The following is a 24740-nucleotide window of genomic DNA, read 5'->3' as shown; positions in this document are numbered from 1 at the left end:
ATAAAAACTGCAGCTGGGAGGCCGGGCGCAGTGGCTCCTGCCTGTAATCTCAGAACTTTGGGAGGCCAAGGCGGGCGGATCACGAGGTCAGGAGATCAAGATCATTCTGGCTAACACGGTGAAACCCCGTCTCTACTAAAAATACAAAAAAATTAGCTGGGCGTAGCGGCGGGCGCCTGTAGTCCCAGCTACTCAGGAGGCTGAGGCAGGAGAATGGTGTGAACCCGGGAGGCGGAGCTTGCAGTGAGCCGAGATCAGGCCACTGCCCTCCAGCCTGGGCGACTAAGCAAGACCCTATCTCCAAAAAAAAAAAAAAACTGCAGCTGGGAGTAGTTCAAATCGCTCTACATTAAGAGAAGATGGCACGTTCTGAACTGTTTTGGCCAATTTTTAGCTCTATAATCATGCAGAGAACATTAACCCTCTGAGCCTCCTTTTCTTACATTAAGAATGACAATAACATTACCTGCCCTGACTACCTTGTAAGTTTCTTCAAAGGATCATACCTTAGTCCATTCAGGTTACTATAATAAAATGTCAAACTGGGTAGCTTACATTAATAAAAACAGAAATTTATTTCTTACAGTTCTGGAGGCTGGGGAATCCAAGATGAAGATGCCAGCAGATTCTGGTCTCTGGTGTCTGGTGAAAGCCCACCTTCTTATTTGTAGATGGTGCCTTCTTATGTGTCCTTACATGGTGGAATTGGTGAATAAGCTCTCGGGGGCCTCTTTTACAAGGGCCTGCCCTCCTGACCTAATCACTTCCCAAAGGCCCCACCTCTGAAGACCATCGCCTTCAGGGTTAGGATTTCAACATATGAATTTGTGGGGGATATAAACATTCAGATCATAGCAGATAAAAAGCTAAAATCCATTGCCTGTTTATATATCATAATACATTTGACAATGAACAAAAAATAAACGCTATCTTAAGTGTATTGTAAAGCATTCAAATTATCCAAATTACAAACATATCTCAATAATTTATACCACAACCTGGAGAAATTATCTTTGTAAATAAATTATGATTACTTCTCAAACAATTCATAAGAATAGTAATATGTATAATGGCAATAAAAATTAACAATATTGTATAAAATTGTAAACTGAACTGTCTTATTGATGCTGATAACAATTATAGAATGGTGTCCTAACATTTTTTAACAACTTGATAGTCTCTAAAATTACACTGGTTTTACCAGTGTTTACACCATGCCAAAAATTTGCTAGGCTGCTACTTTAAACATTTACTTCATATGATTCTTGTGTCAAATTCAATTAAATTTTGTAAGTATCAGCTGAGCACCTAACTATGTGCAAAGGTTTGTACTAGGTACCATGCAGAGTATAGCGATGAATAGAGTTCTAGCCCTACTTTCAAAAGCTTACAAATGCTACACTCACATCCAACACACACATATGGAATATATACTAATTAGTACTTTAAACATTACTAATTTTTACATTTTTACACCTTCATTAGATTATCTGTCCTTAGCTGGTATGTAACATGGATATCATAAGGGAAAAAAACCCTATGGCATTAAAATGTAAGAATACTGTCATACTTCAGTTAACCTAGTTTGAAAGTCTAGTTAAAAGTCTTTTTTCTTTCAACATAAATACTAAAAATACATACCCTGCAACTAAATAACTTTATGTTAGTGAATTGGCACAATAACATTAAAAATTTTTATAAAGAAAGGACCTCACTATTTAACTTCCTCTATACAAAGGTAATTATTCATATGCTAATGAAGCAGCTTTGGCATGTATTTACAAAAACTCATGAAAATATAATAATGTTACATTTATGGGTCACTGAAGAATGTATCTAAATTTAACTTTTAAAATGACTCATAAAATAAAATGCTGATCCTTACAAACATACCTCATTGTTTATATTTTTATTTTCAGAAAAACACAGAGTTCACTTGAATACAATTCTCACCAGTTAAATCACAATTCACTTTATAGTTAATTAGGTTCAAAGATAGTCCTTTCCTGCTATATAATTTCATTTTCTTAAAAAGCAAAACAGTCAGTAGAAAAAATTTACATATGAAAGTCAAAAATAATTATTTCAGCAAAAATGGAAATCAACCACCATATCTTTTCTTGAGTTCTTCGACAGAATTATCCTTCAATCCTGACTTGTCTATGTGATTAAATAATGCATGTGCAACTGAAAAAGAAAAAAAAAATCTCCATTTTAATCTCATTTTTTAAAAACCAAGCAAAATGTAAATTAAAAGGAGCAATCTGATATGTCAAAAACATTTTACATTTTAAAGCAATAAATAGGTTTATAAATTCTAATTCAGATGTTTAAAAAGCCAATCGGAGAATACAAAATTATATAGCAATCCAACAATGGTTCTTTCCAGAATATTTTGCTTTAGTAGTATAAACTTTCCCCTGCATTCTCAATATTAATCTTGCAGATTAAACTTAATTCATTCTGTACTACCTTTAAAATGTTCACCCTATCTAACAAGTGAACTTCTATTTACTTAATATTTTTATTTCAATTAAACTGTTTTTCAAACCTAAATCATTTTATTTTAAAAGAAAACTTTACATCACTATTGCAAATGAAAAATAGCAATGACATTGATGAAATCACACTTGATAGGACATTTAAATATTTTTATATTACAAATTAAAACTACTAAACGTTAAGAATAAGATTATGAATCGCAAAAAAATCGTATTTACTACCACTAATCGGTCGACACTCAACATTAGGAAAACACTGTTATAGTTCATGCTTCTCAACATTAAAACTGGAGAACTGGCTAACAGTTATTAATGATAATGGCAATAATAAAAGATAACAACAGCTAAGTATTTACTGAATACTCAGTTGCATGCCAGAACCATTCTAAGTGCTTTCCATGTTTAACTTAGCAGACAGTGGAAACCCCATCAAGACAGTACTATTTGTCAGCCAGTCTGAAGAGCCCACTTGCATTCTCGGACACCTTGAACTTATCACATTAGAGTTACAATAAATTCATTCATTCAACACACTAACACTGAGGGGTTATTATGTACTAGCACTGAGGCCCAGAGAACGAGGTAGACAAAGTTCCTGCTGTCATGGAGCTTTCATTCTATTAGAGAGGGAGATATAATAAACATACACATAAACCACTGTCAGTTAGTAATGTATTATGAAGAGAAATAAAGCAAGGTAAGAAGAGAGAGGTTGACTGGGGGTTGGTAAAGAAAGATGTTTTTGAAGCGGTGATAGAGGAAAACCAAATGAAGAAGCACACAAGTGAAGATATGTAGGAAGATATCCTAGGTTGAGAGAAGAGCCAAACACAAAGTCCTCGAGGCCAAAATAAGTTTGGCAGTTTGGTAATTTTTTTTTTCTTTTGAGACGGAGTTTCACTCTTGTTGCCCAGGCTGGAGTGCAATGGTGCAATCTCAGCTCACTGCAACCTATGCCTCCCAGGTTCAAGCAATTCTCCTGCCTCAGCCTCCCAAGTAGCTGGGATTACAGGTGTCCACCACCACACCCAGCTAATTTTCTCTTTTTTTTTTTTTTTTTGTATTTTTAGTAGAGATGGGGTTGCACCATGTTGGCCAGGCTGGTCTTGAGCTCCTGACTTCAGGTGATCTGCCTGCCTCAGCCTCCCAAAGTGCTGGGATTACAGGCGTGAGCCACTGTGCCCAGTCGGCAGTTTGGTATATTAAAAGCTACATAAAACCACTACAACAGGGCAGAGTGGTTGAAAAAAGAGCAGTAAAAGATGAGGTCAAAACAGTAATAAGAAACAGTAACATTTTTCAGGGATTTCAAGGAACATTTCTGGTTAACTAAAGCTAAAACCAAAACTTTTGGTTTAAACCCTCACTATTAAATATATATATATATATATATATAATTTTTATTTAACTATTTATTTGAGGCAGAGTCTCACTCTGTTGCCTAGGCTGGAATGCAGTGGCACAATCATGGCTCACTGAAGCCTCAACCTTCTGCGCTGAAACGATTCTCACACCTCAGCTCCCCGAGTAGCTGGGACTACAGATGCACACCACCGCAACCAACCAATTCCTATATTTTTTGTAAAGACAGGGTTTTGCCATGTTGGCCAGGCTGGTTTCAAGCGATCCTCCCACTTTAACCTCCCAAAGTGCTGGGATTACAGACATGAGCCACCATGCCTGGCCTAAAAAAATATATATCTAAATTACATGTCCACTTCCCTAAGTATAATTTCAAAAGTATCTTTCTTATAGATTTAAAAATCATTCAACATCACTGCTAAAAAGATAAAGAAGAAATAAAAGAAGCCCATGTATGTTTAGCACAGGAGGTATCTGAAAATGGTACACTGAGTTTTGCTAATTTTTAAAAATAAAAAAACAGACACACTTGTATGTGAATGATTTTTCTCTTTTTTCCCGAAACGAGTATAGTCCAAAACTCCGAGTAACTGAAGTTTCTGCATAGTGCAATTTTGCTTTAATTAAGATTTCTCAAAACGGACTCTTTATGCCAAAGATTGTGATGTGGAAATAAAAGAGAAATAAAATTCTTCAGGTTCATCATCTGCCACTTATTACTCCCTATTCTACAATCCAGCCATACCACTTTAAATTCTCTGGACTCAATTTGTTCTTTCCTGCCTTAGAACCACCGCACATATCATTATTTCAGTTTAAAACTCTCTTGCCCAGCCTTTCCTCTGACTCTTGCACTTCTTTGAGAATTCAGCTAAAATCAAACTCAAGGAAATTACCTCTCTCAGAATGGATCAGGCCTTTGCTGTACCTCACCTGGTTACACGGTCCTGTGGCTTTGATCCTTCACATACTCAGTAACAGTAGAAACTCAACCATTATACCATTTACTGAGTTTTCAAATAGAACTCAGACCATGGAGTTGGACTGCCTGGGTTCGAATCCTAGGTCTGGCTTCCTAGCTATGCAACCTTAGCAAGTTTCTTAGCCTCTCTAGACCTCAGTCTCCTCCTCCGTAAAAGGAGAGTGAAAACAGTATCTACACTTCATAATACTGTCAGGACTAACAATACAATTTTAACTGTTGTTATCCAATTTAATTAACTTATACAGAGTAAATAGTCAATAAAAGTCAGCTATTATTTGTTGAATGAATAAAGGAAAGTACAAAAATAAACAAACATGGGAAAACTTTCATAGAACTTACTCTTCTTCTCTGTTTCTGACATAAACATCACTGCCATATCAAACCTTTTTAGTTCAGAAAGTCTTTGTAAGATTTCAAAGATGAGTGATGGTTTTTCTTTCCTGAAATAATCCAAATATAAAAACAAAAGATCAGTTCAAAGTAGCTCATTTATTAATAATTCTGTTTGCTAACACAAGGCATCTAATTATACATAAATGACATTATTTTTCCCCTGGATATTACCTATGTTTTAAATGCCCAAATGAAGAGATTTATCAAGTCAACTGAAGAAATTACAATATTCTTAAATAAGAGCTTAGCACGGAAACTATCATTCTGTTAAAACACTGGTCACTTCCACACCCTACTTTTCTCTACGAAAAAATTAAGAGTCCTTTTTCCTCCCTTTTAAACTTTTCCCTTTTTATTGTTTGTACTTGTCATTTCCTTGCAACTTCTGTAACAGTGAAACTTACAAAAAAGCTAACTTTGCTATATGCTGCTAATTTGCTATATACATTCAAAAAGAATGAACTCCCCAAATCATTGGAAATAGCATAGCATTATGAGAGTACAGTAAATCCTCACTTAACATCAATAGGTTCGTGAAAACTGCGACTTTATGTGAAATGGTATACTGTATAAACAAACCAAATTACCATAGGCCAACTGATATAAACAAGACTTATGTTCCTATGTCTTAATCATTTTAAGTAAAGTTGCAGTTTCCAAAAACCTATCAATGACATTAAGTGAGGACTTACTGTATAACTAAAAAAAACTTGACTTACTCAATGTAAAAGTCATGCAGAATTTTAATGATCTGGTTGAATACATCTGGATCCAGATTTTTCTGAAACAACTTAGGATACAAAGATGGTTCAATTCGCTTGAAAAATAAAAATAAAAAGTTAGACAACACTTACAGATCACAAATTACACAACAATTGCTTGGGTAAAAATAGTAAAGAATAACTACTTTGGGAGGCCAAGGTGGGAGGATCACCTGAGGCTGGGAGTTCGAGACCAGCCTGACCAACATGACGAAACCCCATCTCTACTAAAAATACAAAACATTAGCCGGGGGTGGTGGTGCATCCCTGTAATCCCAGCTACTCGGGAGGCTGAGGCAGGAGAATCACTTGAATCTGGGAGGCGGAGGTTGTAGTAAGGTGAGATTGCGCCATTGCACTCCAGCCTAGGCAACAAGAGCAAAACTCCATCCCAAACGAAAAGAAAAGAATAACTACTATGCATTAGCACTTATGAATAATAATGGAGTCACATTAAAATGCAATTATGATAGAAGAATGAAAGTTATAGGAACTGCATGATAATCACTCTGTTCCAGTCACAGAAAAGTCTTATGAGCGGAAGAAATACACATCATCCTCAGACAGACAGAAAACTTTAGAGGCTCTCAAAGAACACTAGAGATTTGAAAAAGTAGAATTACCTGGGAAAACGTATTTGGAAGTAATTTTATATTGCATAATTATAAGGAAATGTTACTCTCATTACACTTGAAAAAGACCATGCTAATCCATTATTTGCTAAATTTCATAGGATTTGATTCTTTTTCTTAGAGCAAATATTATAAGAATGATTGCCTACATATTGCAAGTACTGCTTGGCATACAGAAGACACTCAATGCATTTTAGGATTTTTATGAAGAATTAAGCTTAAGCTAATATATATGAAATTAGATTAAGTTATTTGAGACAATGGAATTTGACACAGAATCTATTGAAAAAGGAGAACACCCAGGTTCCCTGGTTGTAAATATTTTTAAATGGTCTGACCAGGGTGATGTATTCTACAACAATATCTTACAAAAAGCAAATATGGCACCATTATTATAAAGTGACAAAAGAAGTTCTCTGACCTTTTACTTACAACAGAAGTACCAGCTTCCTCTCTCTTACCTTTAAATACTGAAACAACATATCTGGAGAACTTTTCAATTGTCTGAAATCAGATTCAAGCTGGAACGAGTTTGCAGGAATTGGAGGAAGAACAGCTGTGGCAAACTGAGCAGGTTTTTGTACTATCTCTCTAGTCAATTTCTCGCTGTAAGACTGACATACATCCTGTTTCAAATTGGCTTGAGGTCTGAAATATTTCAGAGGTATCAAACAGAAAAGAACCATAAATAATCAGCTCAATCAAGGAGACATCAATAAAAATTTTTAAATTTTTGATATTATATAATCTATTTGTATTATACAAGCATTCAAAATTATTTCAGCTAATAATATATAAACATTTTTTGGAAAAACAGATTAAGCTCCTGCAAATTTTCATATGCTGGCTATGTAATGACTATTCTACTCTGCTGGGCAGCTAGCCCATCCACCTTTTGAGTACACCATTTCTATATATCTCAGTTACCGTGTCACATACACTAATGATTTAGCCTTTCAAAGATCTAAATGATCATTTTCAAGATACTCCAAAAAGGAAGAAATGCATCTTCCAAAAAAAAAAAAACTGCCTATTTAGTATTGTCCCATGATCTATACTATCACTTTAAATAAAAGTACTATTGAAGTTCAAAGTTTACAAGAAAAAAACAACTTTTAGCAGGTTTGTTGAGTAGCAATGTAAAACTATGAGTAAGGTTTCCAATACCTCAAAATGAACCTAATTAGTCTGTATCTTCTATATTCTCATTATTAAGAAAAAACACGTAATATTTTTTAAATGCCAAATAAAAGTTAAAGTCCACAACAGTCTTAAATACTAATGGATGAAATAATACATAATTTTTACATTTTTATGAAGCTTCCTTTAAAAAAATTAAAATTTTGCTGAACTAAATAAAAAAACTGAAATCCTAGAAATGAAAAATTTTAAACAAAATCAATTTTCAAGATACCTTCTTACCATCTCTAAATTTCACACTATGGTTAAAAAAAAAAAAAAAAAAAAAGATAGTAATCATTCCTTAAGCAAAATCACCCTTACAATAAGTACAAATAAAAAAGAAAAAGCCAGAACCTTAAGTTAGGCAGTTCAAAAAATCACCATGATGAGTACAAATCAGAAGTCTCAGTAATACCAATTCTCCAGTGGAATTATCCCATTCTAGATGATCATCAAATAACAGTATTTCTACTCACTGCAGGGATGAAGTATCACTGATTTCTTCTATTTTCAATACTTTTGCTCTTGGAGTATCACTTGTGGGAAAAAGGTCATCTTGGCTTGAATTCTTCTCACTTGTGGTGCCTGTGGCTGCTATTACATTTGCTAGATTAATAGGATTATTCTCTGGAGCATCAGCAGTAGTGCTATCTGGCACATCAATAGTCTGTATCAAATTACCAGTTTCTTCAATAATAACCTTCTTGAGTGGTTTCTAAAACAATTAAAATCAATTCCTTAAATCAAAATATTAAAGGTTTCCTATTTTAGGGTCACAAGTTAAAAGGCTACAATGTTCTTACAGCTAAAATCCCAGTGATTAGTAAATTCAGTTCATAGGAGTCTGAGAATACAAAAATACAAAGCTATACAAAGCACTTATCCCAGGTAGGTCTAAACGAGGGAGAGAGACATGTATATGTAAATATATAAGGCCATGGGTATGTTTAAGAGATGAAAGCACAAAATGCTAAGAGAACACAGGAAGGAAGATAAACACTGGCATAAGGGAAGCCTTCACAGAAAAAGTACACAGGAATGGCAAAGTTGATGGGTGCAGCACGGTCAGTGGAAAGGTGAAAGGTCCAGTGGGGCTGGTGCAAGGCAAGGCACGGTGGAGACGAAGCCTGAAAGGCTGCTTGAAGACAGTTTATGAAAGGACTTGGATGCCATGGAAGGAGTTTGGACTCTATTCTAGGGGCAATACAGCAAAGAAATTACCAAACCAACAGTAGTATTGTGGACTAACTGAAGACAAGTGGAATAAGGACAGACAATAACCAGCATTATGTATGGGACAGACTATCATTAAAACCTAAACAAATGTGTTTACTAGATTAATAGGATTATATATATAGTAGCTGGATAAAACCACCCCAGGATTAAAAATCTGTCAAGTAATATTCATAAAGTTGGTAAAAGTAAACCCTTTTTTCCAATTTAATAAAGTAAATGGCTTTCACTGTTTATCTCAATCACCACACGTGTCATTTTCAACTTACGTTGATATTTAATAATATATTTATATCTAATAAAATATAACAATATTCTTCACTATATCATCATACCAGACACACAGAAATACACTGAGGAGCTATTGTTCCACCAAGGGTATTGAAAAATGAAACAAGTTAAGAAAAGCTTCTTCTAAAATTTGCAAATATTGATTAACAGTTGGCACTATATACTTTTATGTATGTTTGAAATTTGTTTTGTTTTATCTTTAGAAAAGAGAAAAAACTTTCCTCAATATACTCTAAGTATACATTCCAACAACACAGTTGAATTATAAATTGCAAAATTATAAATATAAGAACTTCTGCTTCTGCAATAGATATCAAACTCAATATTAAAACCAGAAATTCCATTAACGCAGCTGAGATATGACCCAATGGTAATAAATGAGTGTTACTAAATGAAGGTACAAAAATGAAAAAGCTGTAAGAAAATTTGTAACAGAATCCTTCAAGCAGTTCTATTTTAAAGAATAATATTAAGTTATGGCCTATGCTTTGCTAAGAACTATATCAGCAACAGTTTTCATCAAGATACTGATCAAGAATGGATATGTCTATTAAACCTTTTCCTTGACAACAGATATGTAAATAATGATTTGAATTTATGACTTTCCTAATCATTGGTCTCTGCTAAGTGTAGACCCGGGGTACTGAGAGCTGCTGAGGGTCACTGATGACAGCGGCAAGGACTGTGGGGAAGAACAGTATGCTAGTAACAGGAGTAAACCATGAAAGAAACCACTATAGAAAGAAAGCACTTAAGAAAATATGAAAGGTTCAATTCATTCCTTTCTTAAATCATGACTCAGAAGCGTTAACATTTTATTTAGTTGTATATTGTGATCATTTACAAAAAGAGAGAGAGAGAAAAGAACAAAGGAATAAAAAGAAAAAGGGACCAAATAGGTGAAGTTTTGACATCAGGTAACAGAAAAATGAAAAAAAAAAAAAAAAAAGGAAATAAAGCAAAATAAGATATTTTAGCAGAGACTAAAGGATCAGGAAAACTTTCACTTGATACCATTCTCAGGGGAAACCCCAGGCCCAAGTTCACCTACGTCTCTGCTCTCCTACACTCGGTCTAGAGGTTTGCTAAAAATACTTCCAAGCTGCCAGCCCTTCAAGCACCGACTACCCTGGCCTAGCCTTTAATTTCAATAATACTGAGACTCACTCTCTCTCTACTTTCTGTCGTCTTCCTTTCTTTCCTGACCACTTTCCCCAGTGACCAGGTGGTGTCACAAATATGTGACTAAAAAGGAAATTAAAATTTGTTTCACCTGAAATTGCCTCAACATTTATGCACATTATTTCCTTCGATATAATCTGGGAGTTATTCTCAATTTAAGGAGAAAACACAGGGATTAACTAACTTGCTCAAGATTGCGAAGTTTTATCAAGTGGGGCTCAAATCCAGTCTCAAAGGCATTATACCAAACTACTATCCTCTACTTTTTAAAAATAATGCCCACTTTTTTTTTTATCATGAAGATCCATTATAAAAATAAACAGCAATTTTTTTCCTCCCCACTAGGATACTAACTTTGTTGATTTTGGATCATTTACACAATGGTTTACCCCAAGATTTCTCATTTCCTAGAGGTGTTTGTTTTGTCATATTGCCATAAGAGATTTAAATTCACATTGTATTTTCACAACTATTAACATAAATTCATTTTTAACAAGAAGGTGAACCCAACAAATTTGTAAAAGCTATTTATGGTATGCTAGTCGCACGACATTACACATATCACGTGGCAATGTTTTTATAATTATGGACAGTGATGTCTAACAAAGGCCTTCTGTAAACTTGTGAATTAATTTTTGTAAGGAAGTCTTACAAAGATGTAAAAGTTTAAACTACATTTAATACTTAATCACTTTTACTGAAAAGAACAGTAAATAAATACATGAAAATGACCATAATGTGTGAAAACAACTAGATTTATGCCTGGCATACACAACACACACAACCAGTATTACCAAAAATACAGCTGTAATAGGCCAGGCACGGTGGCTCATGCCTACAATCCTAGCACTTTGGGAGGCCAAGGCGGGCAGATCACTTGAGGTCAGGAGTTTGAGACCAGTCTGGCCAACATGGTGAAACCCCATGCTACTAAAATTACAAAAATTAGCCAGGCATGGTGGCAGGCACCCGTAATCCCAGCTGCAAGGGAGGCTGAGGCAAGAGAACTGCTTGAACCCGGGAGTCAGAAGTTGCAGTGAGCTGCGATCATGCCACTGCACTCCAGCCTGGGGGACAAGAGTAAAACGCCGTCTCAAAAAAAAAGAAAAAAGAATACAGTCATATTAAATGCACTGGAAAAGTATTAAACTAAGAAATCTATCTGCTACTAACTACTAACTAGTACAAACGTAACAAAATAAACTTTCTTTCCTTTTCTGCCTTTACAAAAAGAGGATAAAAATACCTCCTCTGACTTCCTTATGAAATTCTTATTTCTAATAAAGAAAACTAACTATTATGCAGAGGATCATCTATGTATAACAGTTTAAGAGGGCAGGAAGAGGATCTTGATCAGTCAGGGGTACATAGAGAGGTTTTTTGAGGGTGATATCTTTTAGTTTTCTGACTTGGTGGTTTCATGGGTATTCACTTTGTAATTATTCTCTAAATCATACCTTGTCTTGTGTACTTTACTGTACATTTCATAATTTACTTGCTGCAACGGTGTTTATCCCAACTTCAGAAAAGAATAGTAATAAAAATACAAAGACATTTAAATTCTATAAAATGCAAAACTGCTTGAAATTCCTTTAATATAAGAGAAATAGGTAGAAATATTAAAATTTACAGTGTTAAATTAAAATAGCCACTAAAAAAGTTACCCCAAAACTCTAAACACTGCTAAATTTCCCTCATATGTCAGTAATCCTAGGAAGTATTTCTTAAAGATTCTTAAAAAAAAAAAAGTCCCCAGGAAGACATTTCAACATTTCCTTTAAGAGTTAGGGGACGTTCCAAGATGGTCAAATAGGAACAGCTCCAGTCTGCAGCTCCCAGCATGATCAGCGCAGAAGACAGGTGATTTCTGCATTTGCAACTGAGGTCACAAACATCAAAGACCAAAGGTAGATTAAACCACAAAGAAGGGGAGAAACCAGAGCAGAAAAGCTGAAAATTCTAAAAATTAGAGCACCTCTTCTCCAAAGGATCGCAGCTCCTCGCCAGCTGGACAGAGAATGACTTTGACAAGCTGACAGAAGTAGGCTTCAGAAGGTCAGTAATAACAAACTTCTCTGAGCTAAAGGAGGATGTTCGAACTCATCACAAGGAAGCTAAAAACCATGAAAAGAGATTAGATGAATGACTAACTAGAATAAACAGCATAGAGAAGACCTTAAATTACCTGATGGAGCCGAAAACCATGGCATAAGAATGCCATGACGTATACATAAGTTTCAATAGCCGATTCGATAAAGTGGAAGAAAGGGTATCACTGACTGAAGAGCAAATTAATGAAATAAAGAAGAAGACAAGGTTAGAGAAAAAAGGGTAAAAGAAACAAAGCCTCCAAGAAATATGGGACTATGTGAAAAGGCCAAATCTACGTTTGATTGGTGTACCTAAAAGTGATAGGGAGAATGGAACCAAGTTGGAAAACACACTTCAGGATACTATCCAGGAGAACTTCCCCAATCTAGCAAGGCAGGCCAACATTCAAATTCAGGAAATAGAGAACGCCACAAAGATATTCCTCGAGAAGAACCCCAAGACACATAATTGTCAGATTCACCAAGGTTCAAATGAAGGAAAAAGTGTTAAGGGCACCAGAGAGAAAGGCAGAATTACCCACAAAGGGAAGCCCGCAGATCTCTCAGCACAAACCCTACAAGCCAGAAGAGAGTGGGGGCCAATGTTCAACATTCTTAAAGAAAACAATTTTCAACCCAGAATTTCATATCCAGCCAAACTAAGCTTCATAAGTGAAGGAGAAATAAAATCCTTTACAGACAAGCAAATGCTGAGAGATTTTGTCAACACCAGGCTTGCCTTACAAGAGCTCTGAAAGAAGCACTAAATATGGAAAGAAACAACCAGTACCTGCCACTGCAAAAACATGCCAAACTGTAAAGACCATCGATGCTAGGAAGAAACTGCATCAATTAACGGACAAAATAACCAGCAAACATCATAATGACAGGATCAAATTCACACTTAACAATATTAACCTTAAATGTAAACGGGCTAGATGCCCCAATTAAAAGACATAGACTGGCAAATTGGATAAAGAGTCAAGACCCATCAGTGTGCTGCATTCAGGAGACCATCTCACGTGCAAAGACGCACATAGGCTCAAAACAAAGGGATGGAGGAAGATCTACCAAGCAAATGGAAAGCAAAAAAAAAAAACCAGGGGTTGCAATCCTAGTCTCTGATAAAACAGACTTTAAACCAACAAAGATCAAAAGAAACAAAAAAAGGCCATTACATAATGGTAAAGGGATCAATTCAAAAATAAGAGCTAACTATCCTAAATATATGCACCCAATACAGGAGCACCCAGATTCATAAAGCAAGTCCTTAGAGACCTACAAAGAGACTTAGACTCCCACACAATAATAATGGGAGAATTTAACACCCCACTGTCAATATTGGACAGATCAACAAGACAGAAAGTTAACAAGGATACCCAGGAATTGAACTCAGCTTTGCAACAAGCAGACCTAACAGACATCTACAGAACTCTCCACCCCAAATCAACAGAATATACATCATTTTCAGCACCACATCGCACTTATTCCAAAATTGACCACATAATTGGAAGTAAAGCACTCCTCAGCAAACGTAAAAGAACATAAATCACAACAAACTGCCTCTCAGACCACAGTGCAATCAAATTAGAACTCAGGATTAAGAAACTCACTCAAAACCACAAAACTACATGAAAACTGAACAACCTGCTCCCGAATGACTACTGGGTAAATAACAAAATGAAGGCAGAAATAAAGATGTTCTTTGAAACCAATGAGAACAAAGACACAACGTACCAGCATCTTTGGGATACATTTAAAACAGTGTGTAGAGGGAAATTTATAGCACTAAATACCCACAAGAGAAAGCAGGAAAAGATCTAAAATCGACACCCTAACATCACAATTAAAAGAACTAGACAAGCAAGAGCAAACAAATTCAAAAGCTAGCAGAAGGCAAGAAATAACTAACATCAGAGCAGAACTGACAGAGACAGAAACAAAAAACCCTTCAAAAAAATCAATGAATCCAGGAGCTGGTTTTTTGAAAAGATCATCAAAATTGATAGACCACTAGCAAGACTAATAAAGAAGAAAAGAGAGAAGAATCAAATAGACGAAATAAAAAATGATAAAGGGGATATCACCACCGATGTCACAGAAATACAAACTACCATCAGAGAATACTATAAACACCTCTACGTAAATAAACCAAAAAATCTAGAAATGGATAAATTCCTGGACACATACATCCTCCCAAGACTAAACCAGGAAGAATTTTAATGTCTGAGCAGACCAGTAATAGGCTCTGGAATTAAGGTGATAATTAATAGCCTACCAACCATAAAAAGTCCAGGACCGGACAGATTCACAGCTGAATTCTAACAGAGGTACAAAGAGGAGCTGGTACCATTCCTCCTGAAACTATTTCAATCAACAGAAAAAGAGAGAATCCTCCCTAACTCACTTCATGAGGCCAGCATCATCCCGATACCAAAGCCTGGCAGAGACACAACAAAAAAAGAGAATTTTAGACTAATATCCCTGATGAACATCGATGCAAAAATCCTCAATAAAATACTGGTAAACCCAATCCAGCAGCACATCAAAAACTTATCGACCACAATCAAGTTGGCTTCATCCCTGGGATACAAGGCTGGTTCAACATATGCAAATCAATAAACGTAATCCATCACATAAACAGAATCAACGACAAAAACCACATGATTATCTCAAAAGATGTAGAAAAGGCCTTTGACAAAATTCAATAGCCCTTTATGCTAAAAACACTCAATAAACTAATGGAATATATCTCAAAATAATAAGAGCTATTTACGATAAACCCACAGCCAATATCATACTGAATGGGCAAAAACTGGAAGCACTGCCTTTGAAAACCAGCACAAGACAAGGATGCCCTCTCTCACCACTCCTATTCAACACAGTGTTGGAAGTTCTGGACAGGGCAGTTGGGCAGGAGAAAGAAAGAAAGGGTAGTCAATTAGCAAATGAGGAAGTCAAATTGTCTCTGTTTGTAGATGACAGGACTATATATTTAGAAAACCCCATCATCTCAGCCCAAAATCTCCTTAAACTGATAGGCAACTTCAGCAAAGTCTCAGGATACAAAATCAATGTGCAAAAATCACAAGCATTCCTATACACCAATAACAGACAAGCAGAGAGCCAAATCATGAGTGAACTCCCATTTACAATTGCTACAAAGAGAATAAAATACCTAGGAATCCAACTTACAAGGGATGTGAAGGACCTCTTCAAGGAGAACTACAAACCACTGCTCAATGAAATAAAAGAGGACACAAACAAATGGAAGAATATTCTATGCTCATAGATAGGAAGAATCAATATCGTGAAAATGGCCATACTGCCCAAAGTGATTTATAGATTCAATGCCAACCCCATCAAGCTACCAATGACTTTCTTCACAGAATTGGAAAAAAACTAAAGTTCATATGGAACCAAAAAAGAGCCCGCATTGCCAAGACAATCCTAAGCAAAAAGAACAGAGCTGGAGGCATCAAGCTACCTGACTTCAAACTATACTAAACGGTTACAGTAGCCAAAACACCATGGTACTGGTACCAAAACAGAGATATAGACCAATGGAACAGAACAGAGGCCTCAGAAATAACACCACACATCTACAACCATCTGATCTTTGACAAACCTGACAAAAACAAGAAATGGGGAAAGGATTCCCTATTTAATAAATGGTGCTGGGAAAACTGGCTAGCCATATGCAGAAAGCTGAAACTGGATCTCTTCCTTACGCCTTATACAAAAATTAATTCAAGATGGATTAAAGACTTAAATGTTAGACCTAAAACCATAAAAACCCTAAAAGAAAAAGGAGGCAATACCATTCAGGACATAGGCATGGGCAAGGACTTTATGACTAAAACACCAAAAGCAATGGCTACAAAAGCCAAAATGGACAAATGGGATCTAATTAAACGAAAGAGCTTCTGCACAGCAAAAGAAACTACCCTCAGAGTGAACAGACAACCTACAGAATGGGAGAAAATTTTTGTAATCTACTCATCTGACAAAGGGCTCATATCCAGAATCTACAAAGAACTCAAACAAATTTACAAGAAAAAAACAACCCTATGGGAAAATGGGCAAAGGATATGAACAGACACTTCTCAAAAGAAGACATCTATGCAGTCAACAGACAAACAAAAAAATGCTCATCATCACTGGTCATCAGAGAAATGCAAATCAAAACCACAATGAGATACCATCTCACACCAGTTAGAATGGCAATCATTAAAAAGTCAGGAAACAACGATGCTGGAGACAATGTGGAGAAATAGGAACGGCTTTTATACTGTTGGTGGGAGTGTAAATTGGTTCAACCATTGTGGAAGACAGTGTGGTGATTCCTCAAGGATCTAGAACTATAATTACCATTTGACCCAGCCATTCCATTACTGGGTATATACCCAAAGGATTATAAATCATGCTACTATAAAGACACATGCACACGTATGTTTACTGAGGCACTATTCACAATGGCAAAGACTTGGAACCAACCCAAATGTCCAGCAATGACTGGATTAAGAAAATGTGGCACATATACACCACGGAATACGGAATACTATGCAGCCATAAAAAAGGATGAGTTCATGTCCTTTGTCGGACAAACTATCACAAGGACAGAAAACCAAACACCACATGTTCTCACTCATAGGTGGTAACTGAACAATGAGATCACTTGGACACAGAGCAGGGAATATCACACACCAGGGCCTGTTGTGGGGGTGGGTTTTAGGGGAGGGATAGCATTAGGAGAAATACCTAATGTAAACGATGAGCTGATGGGTGCAGCAAACCAACATGGCACATGTATACCTATGTATCAAACCTGCACATTGTGCACACGTACCCTAGAACTTAAAGTATAATAACAATAAAAAAAAGTTTCTTAATACAATAGTTGGTTTCTAATTCTCTTAATACAACATATTTAAATGGCAAGGAAAAAATGAAAGTGCTTTACTTACAGTTGATCCAGGATGCGGTGGATTATCAATGAGTTTTACCACATTTTGTCTTTGTGTGGAATCAAGAAAGACATCATCCCAGTGTCCTTTCTCAATTAATTCCTTGAAAATAAATTTATAATCATAACTATCAAAATATTCATTATACAACAAATAAATATATTTATGTTTCAGAAAATATGACCACGTTTGAGTGAAAAGAATACATTACCTTTTTAATTTTGGAGAGTTCAGTTACTGCTTGCTTATTTCCAGGTTCCAGAAGTAAAACAGTTTCAAAATCTAAAGTGAGTTTTTTAAAAATATTACAACATAGTTAAAATGTGGAGTTTTCATATTTGCATGTATATTCATGATACATTCAGTTGGTAATCACATTTTTAGCTCAAGAAGTTTTACTCGGATTACTAGGAAACAGGTGAGCTATAGTAAGAACCTTTACTGAACACTGTTGTAGTTGTTTTATATGAATTTTCATGTAACCCTCACTACAATCCCACTTTAAAGGTGATAAAACTGAAGCCCCTAGAGGTCATCTAACTTAGCAAAGTTCACCAAGTAAACAAATGACAGAGTAACTCACTAAATGTAAAATATTAATAGATTAAGAGAATTACATACAACAAAGTATTACTCAGCCTTAAAAAGGAATGAAAATCTGATACATGCTCCAACATGGACATTATGCTAAGTCAAATAAGCCAGAGGCAAAAGGACAAATACTGCACGATTCCACTTACATAGGCTATCTAGAACAGTCAAATTCAGAGACAGAAAGCAGAATGGAGGTTACCAGGGCTGGGGGGAGAGGAGAATGGAGTTATTGTTTAATGTGTATAGAGTTTTAGAATGGATGATGACAAAGTTCTGGAGATGGACAGTGGTGATGGCTACACAATGTAAATGTACTTAATGCCACTGAGCCATATATTGAAAAATGGTTAAAATAATAAATTTAATGTTACATATTTTTTTTACCACAATAAAAAAACACTGCTGTAGCTAACAGGCTTACAGAGAAACTGCCAGATTTTAAATGCACATACCAGAAAAGAACAGAGACTGAAAATCACTTATCTAAGTACTGATCTCAAGAAGCTAGAAAAATAGCAAATTAAACCAAAAGAAAGTTGAAGGAATAAAATAAAGAGCAGAAGGAAATTAAATAGAAAACACACACAGGAGAACCAAGTTGGTTCTTCGAAAAGACTAACTCAATGAATACCCTAAAAGACAAGATCATAAAAAAAAGAAAAAAGAAAAAAAAAAAAAAAACTTGTATCAAGAATTAAAATGGCATCAGATCTCCATTATCCTCCATTCCCTACCTGCTGATAAAACCACTGCTCAAAGAGTTTAAAAAAAAAAAAAATTCAATCACTAACAGAAATTCTTGAGTTTGCAGGATGGCAGATAGTAAAAAATACAACTTGCTGCAACAATGAAACTTCCTCTGCTCGCTGGGATTAAAAAAAAAAAAAAAAGGCCGGGCGCGGTGGCTCAAGCCTGTAATCCCAGCACTTTGGGAGGCCGAGACGGGCGGATCACGAGGTCAGGAGATCGAGACCATCCTGGCTAACACGGTGAAACCCCGTCTCTACTAAAAAAAAAAATACAAAAAAAAACTAGCCGGGCGACATGGCGGGCGCCTGTAGTCCCAGCTGCTCGGGAGGCTGAGGCAGGAGAATGGCGTAAACCCGGGAGGCGGAGCTTGCAGTGAGCTGAGACCCGGCCACTGCACTCCAGCCTGGGCGGCAGAGCAAGACTCCGTCTCAAAAAAAAAAAAAAAAAAAAAAAACTCCTGAAATCGGTTGGAACCAAGATGGCCAAGTGGAGGTTGCATAAAAACGAGCTTGCCGATGTCATAGCCTGAATTTCCACCAAGTTCTACTAACTACCCCAAATTTGCATCTGCAATCCATTAGTTAGCATGAAGAGACAGTTACATAGGCCCAAGAACTTTTCCCTTTCCTTCCACTAATTACCTGATAATTCCAGTATCCACCTTCCTAAACCTTTTCTAATAAAATTACTGCCTTAACGCCAGGACAAGGAGACAGATTTGAGTTTAATTCCTGTTTCTTTGGGAGTCAACTTTCAATATAAATAAAGCCTTTTCTCAAAAACCTGGTGTCACAGTATTGGCTTCAAGCACATCATGCAGTGAGTCCCTTTCGCTCAACAACACTGATTCCCTTCCTTTTCATTCTTGTCTTTTTATCGCTTTTTCCATTTTCACCTATAATTAAAATTTTTCATTAATGCTGGCTGGCAATTAGCCAGAATGTACTGTATGCTACTAAACAAAAAAATAATCTGGTACACTGTGGAAGCTGCATTCCTCCAAATTTATTCATGATCTAAACTGTGGAAAGAAAACATAATTCTCTAAGTTCAATATCTTTGAACCATGGGTAAGTTACATGAATCTCTGCTTCTAAAACTTGGGCACTCATCAGGATGACTGAGTGCCAGCTGTTATAAAGTCTTACCTTGTTTTGCCTCATTTAGCTTTCCCAAAAATGTTCTTGCAGTTCCTCTTCTGGCAAAAGCTTTAGAATATGAGCCATCTAATAAAATGGCTTGTGTGCAGTCTTTTTCAGCTTCTTCGTATCTATTGAACATGATAAAATTACTGACTGGAAAAAAGGCAGCTTATGGAAAAATGTCATATAAACTAAGTTTCTAATTTTAAAAGCTTGTATATAATTTCAATCACTAACTCCTAAATCTGTGTTTGAAGTGGAGAACTATTTATAAATTTTTTATTCTCACCAAATCTTGGAATCATTTGGTGAGGAGGGAGAAGGTACCAGATTGAGGGAATGTTAGGAGAGTCTGCTGGAGCAATGGAATAATAATGCAAAAGTATGACTAGGGCAGACAAAAGAATACCACTGCTGGCAGCCTACCTCTTCTCCAAGTCTCAATATGCACAGGTACTACATTAGAATTTTAACTGGCATTACTTTTCCAACAAAACTTTATTAACATTTACCCACAGTAAACTTCCCATACTCACAGAAAAACCAAAAAATGAGAACTTGCTATGTATGTGATAGTATATCATCTAATACTTTGCATAAATACTACTCAGCCATGCAACCAGCAATCAATTCAGACTTACAGATTTACTCATTACTGCTCTACAATAACAAAGTGCTTAAGAAGAGCTCAAAAAAGGCCCCCCCCAAAAAAAACCCAACAACAAAAATACCTGAGACATTCCCGTATATTAACATGGCATTAATGAATTATTGTTAATTTCTTAGGAGTGCTAATGGTTGTCGTTACGCATAAAATATCCTTTCTTTAGTGATAAAACGTCATGATTTGCTTTACAATAATTCAGGGGGAAAATGCTGAAACAAATATGACCCAAAAAAGTATGGCCTGATAGAACTAGATGATGGACACATAGGGTTTATTATACTACTTTTGTATAAGTTTGAAAAGTTTCATATTAAAAAAAAAAAAAAAACTCCTGTAATTGCATTCTCCCCAAGGCCTAAATGGATGTCATCTTCCCCTCAAAACAAGATCTCATATGAACAAAATCAGAATTTCGAATGAACTTAAAACATCTCTGATTTATTTAACTCACTTTCCAGCAAGAGATAAAAAATATATCTGTGTTCATGCCCTTATCAATGTATTTTCTACTTGCCTGATTATATCATTCAAGATATATGCATGGCCCCCACACTTTTCAGGATAAAGTCAAACTGCTTTGGAGCGTAAAGTCAGGGGCCTGCCTGAGTATCTGGCCTTCTCTCTGCCACTGTCCCCTGCAATAACAGCCATAATATGAACTACTCACCCTTTCCAGGTTGAGGTACCATCAACCTGCCTACTCCCATGTCTTTGAACCTGCACTAGAACACTTGACCTGTTTCCTGTTTTTTCACCTCACTAACTCGTAGTACTCGTTTAGATCTCAGTTTGGTTCGAACAATTCAAGATGCTTTCCATGAATTCCCCTGCCTGGACTCAGTCTATGCCAGAATTCTTCCCACCCTGAACTCCCATAGCACGTGTCCTTCATAGCATTATCTTAGCATATTTTCACAAATATTGGTCTCCTTTTCTGTCGCTTCCTGCAAACTTCGGGTTTCTTAAAAACAACTATACATTAGTATACTTAATACCTTCCACAGTGCCTAACAGAACATCTGATATATTTTAGTGCAATAAATGTTTGCTGAATAAGTAAATCAAAAAATTTCCAACACCCGCCGGGCGCGGTGGCTCAAGCCTGTAATCCCAGCACTTTGGGAGGCCGAGACGGGCGGATCACGAGGTCAGGAGATCGAGACCATCCTGGCGAACACTGTGAAACCCCGTCTCTACTAAAAAAAAAAAAAATACAAAAAACTAGCCGGGCGAGGTGGCGGGCGTCTGTAGTCCCAGCTACTCGGGAGGCTGAGGCAGGAGAATGGCGTGAACCCGGGAGGCGGAGCTTGCAGTGAGCTGAGATCCGGCCACAGCACTCCAGCCCCGGTGACAGAGCAAGACTCCGTCTCAAAAAAAAAAAAAAAAAAAAAAAAAAAAAAATTTCCAACACCCAAACTCAAAGAAAACTTAGAAGATAAACATTTAGGAAACCATTTTAATTGCATATTTAATTGCATGTTCTATTGTACAGCTGAAGAAAACCCACCAATTTTTCTTAAAGTCTGAAGTTGCCACAGAGGTAGATGATTTTTCTTTGAAAATGGACTCATGTAAATCCTTTAAAATTGTTAAATGTCTCCTGTGCACTCCATTTGTAAACTGAATTTAGAAAAATCCAATCAACAAACATCTTTTAGGTGGTTGGAGAAAAAGACAGACTAATCAAAAATAGAATAAAAATGATGAGTGCAAAAAACTATCATCTCTGCCTAGCTCCTTAGCCCTGATTCCTTCTGATTTTCAGTTAGGTCCACTTTTCCTGAGTCTACTCTAGCTCTAGTGTCAATGCCACCCCTAATCACCATTAAGTGAACCCTCTACTAAATCAAGTCTTAACCTGGTTCCAGTTCCAGCAACCAAGATTCCACCTTATTTTTGTGACCAACTCTCAACTCTGTTTCCCAAATCTAGTATCTAATACTATTGGGTTGTTTTCTTCTTATCCTATCTCTAAATCTGTGCTTTACTCACTCTAAGAATAGGACCCAGATTTGTTCTCAGTCAGTTCTCTTCAAGGACTACAATGTAGGCCCAAACTTCTGTCCTTATTTCTGATTATCTTCTTACTTCTTTAGCCTTTCTGAACCTAACCATCTACCAACCTACATCCCATTGTAACTCAAGGATGTCTTGCTCATCTCCTGATGCAATCTACTAATGTAGACTATCACCTCCAGAAACCACATTCTCTAGGAATCCTTGTTGGCCTAACTAGGTGAATTCCTTCTTACTCCCTACTGCTACCCCACACACTGGTAGGTAAGACTGACTACACTGCTGGTTCTCATTAGCTCTAATTTGACACCGTTTGTAGAACCTCAAGCTATAGGGGGGTTACCTAAACTAGGAGTAGCCCAAGATTGAAATGTTGCTTTTTTATGTTCCTCACATAGTCCATAATACATAACAGTCTCCACGTACAGAAAAAAAATTCTGGTATTAACTGTGAATCTAAAAGATACACTAGAAAAAGATACAAATAAGAGTCATAAAGTTCTTTTAATTTAAAATATACTCTGCTAACTTGGTATAATATATTCCACTAATATGATTATAAACTAAAGCAATAAAACTAATACAATAGATATCTTATAAATGCATATATAACCTCTCACCTATAAGAAGGTATTACTCTTAGCATTAGTCAAACCAACGGACTCAGGCTTTACAATTTTTAAACCAATGCACAATTCTTCCATAGCAAAAATCAAAATTTTCATAAGTTAGCAAGAGAAGCAATGATCTTTACTATGACTAGTCAACAAAAGAATCGATCTCTAATGATATCTATTGCTTTAAATGAGGTTAAATATATAATCAAAATTTATTTCTATGACAGGAGCTCCTAACCTGAGATTCTCTGGGGGATGTGAAAACTCGTTCAGGAAAAAAACTGTATCACTATTTTCACTAAACGTTAAATAAAATTTAGCTTTCTTTCAAATACAAATGCAGACAACAGTACCTATCACTTTGTCACCAATAAAAATCAGACATTTTGGCCAGGCGTGGTGGCTCATGCCTATTATCCCAGCATTCTGGGAGGCCGAGGCAGGCAGATCACCTGAGGTCAGGAGTTCGAGACCAGCCTGGCCAACATGGTAAAACCCCATCTCTACTAAAAATACAAAAATTAGCCAGGCGTCATGGCGCATGCCTGTAGTCCCAGCTACTCAGGAGGTTGAGGCAGGAGAATCACTTGAACCCGGGAGGTGGAGGTTGCAGTGAGCCAAAATTACGCCACTGCGCTCCAGCCTGGGTGACAGAGTGGGACTCTGTCTCAAAAAAAAAAAGTAAAAATCAGATATTTCCGTATCACATTACAACTGGTATCTCAAAATATTGCTTATGCTCACTACTATTCAGAATTACAGTAAAAATGTAACCTGTTGCTTACTTGCATGTGATTGCAGTGTCTCGTTCATAGATACTCTTGTGACAAGGCTGGCAACCACTGGGCAACTCTGCCCTAGTAGTTATTCAGAAGCCAAAGAGCTAAGGCATGTGTTATCACATTGGAAATCTAATCATCTGCATTGCTTCAGGTATTCCCTGTCCACACTTGTTTGTTGATTAGTATTGTTGGAAGTTGATTAGTATTAGTATTGTTGGAAGATGTGTCAGGGATCATCCCAAAATGTAGTGTCCTTATTGAAACCTTACAATCATGTCTTTAAAATTTTTTTAACATTAACTTGTCTGTATTTTAAATGTAGTTTCAAATACGGTACAATGTGATTGCAAATAAGCAGCAGGTTAAATTTCTACTGTAATTCTGAATAGTGGTGAGCATAAAACACAGCACTTGCCTGTATTTTAAATGTAGTTTCTCATTTTGAGGTGTGTTAATAAAAAAGCACATATACTACTATATCACAATTTTTAATATTTTCAAAACTATATTTTGATATAATTGGTTTCCTTTGTAATCCTAGTTGTATAGCTAAGCATTTAAAAATATTCTGAGAATTGTTCAACATACAGCTA

At 36.2% G+C, this 24740-nt stretch overlaps 1 protein-coding gene across 2 annotated transcripts in view; it reads right to left on the bottom strand.

Annotated features, from left to right (window-relative positions):
* Positions 1-551: 551 nt before the first annotated feature.
* RPAP3 (RNA polymerase II associated protein 3) overlaps positions 552-24740 on the bottom strand; it is a 44541-nt gene continuing 20352 nt past the window's right edge. Inside the window, exons 10-17 of one of the 2 annotated variants that reach the window (XM_033222312.1) lie at positions 20072-20193; positions 17791-17861; positions 17580-17681; positions 8293-8531; positions 7096-7282; positions 5961-6058; positions 5188-5288; positions 552-2187 (exon numbers count right to left, since the gene is read on the bottom strand). In XM_033222312.1, the coding sequence (XP_033078203.1) occupies positions 2102-2187; positions 5188-5288; positions 5961-6058; positions 7096-7282; positions 8293-8531; positions 17580-17681; positions 17791-17861; positions 20072-20193 (1006 nt within the window). In that variant the 3' untranslated portion in view covers positions 552-2101. The remainder of the gene's footprint in view (positions 2188-5187; positions 5289-5960; positions 6059-7095; positions 7283-8292; positions 8532-17579; positions 17682-17790; positions 17862-20071; positions 20194-24740) is intronic. The other variant, XM_033222313.1, reaches the window with a different exon arrangement.

Source organism: Trachypithecus francoisi, unplaced genomic scaffold, assembly GCF_009764315.1.
Source record: "Trachypithecus francoisi isolate TF-2019V2 unplaced genomic scaffold, Tfra_2.0 Lachesis_group11, whole genome shotgun sequence".
Taxonomy (NCBI): domain Eukaryota; kingdom Metazoa; phylum Chordata; class Mammalia; order Primates; family Cercopithecidae; genus Trachypithecus; species Trachypithecus francoisi.
This window is presented reverse-complemented; position numbering and strand designations above follow the sequence as displayed.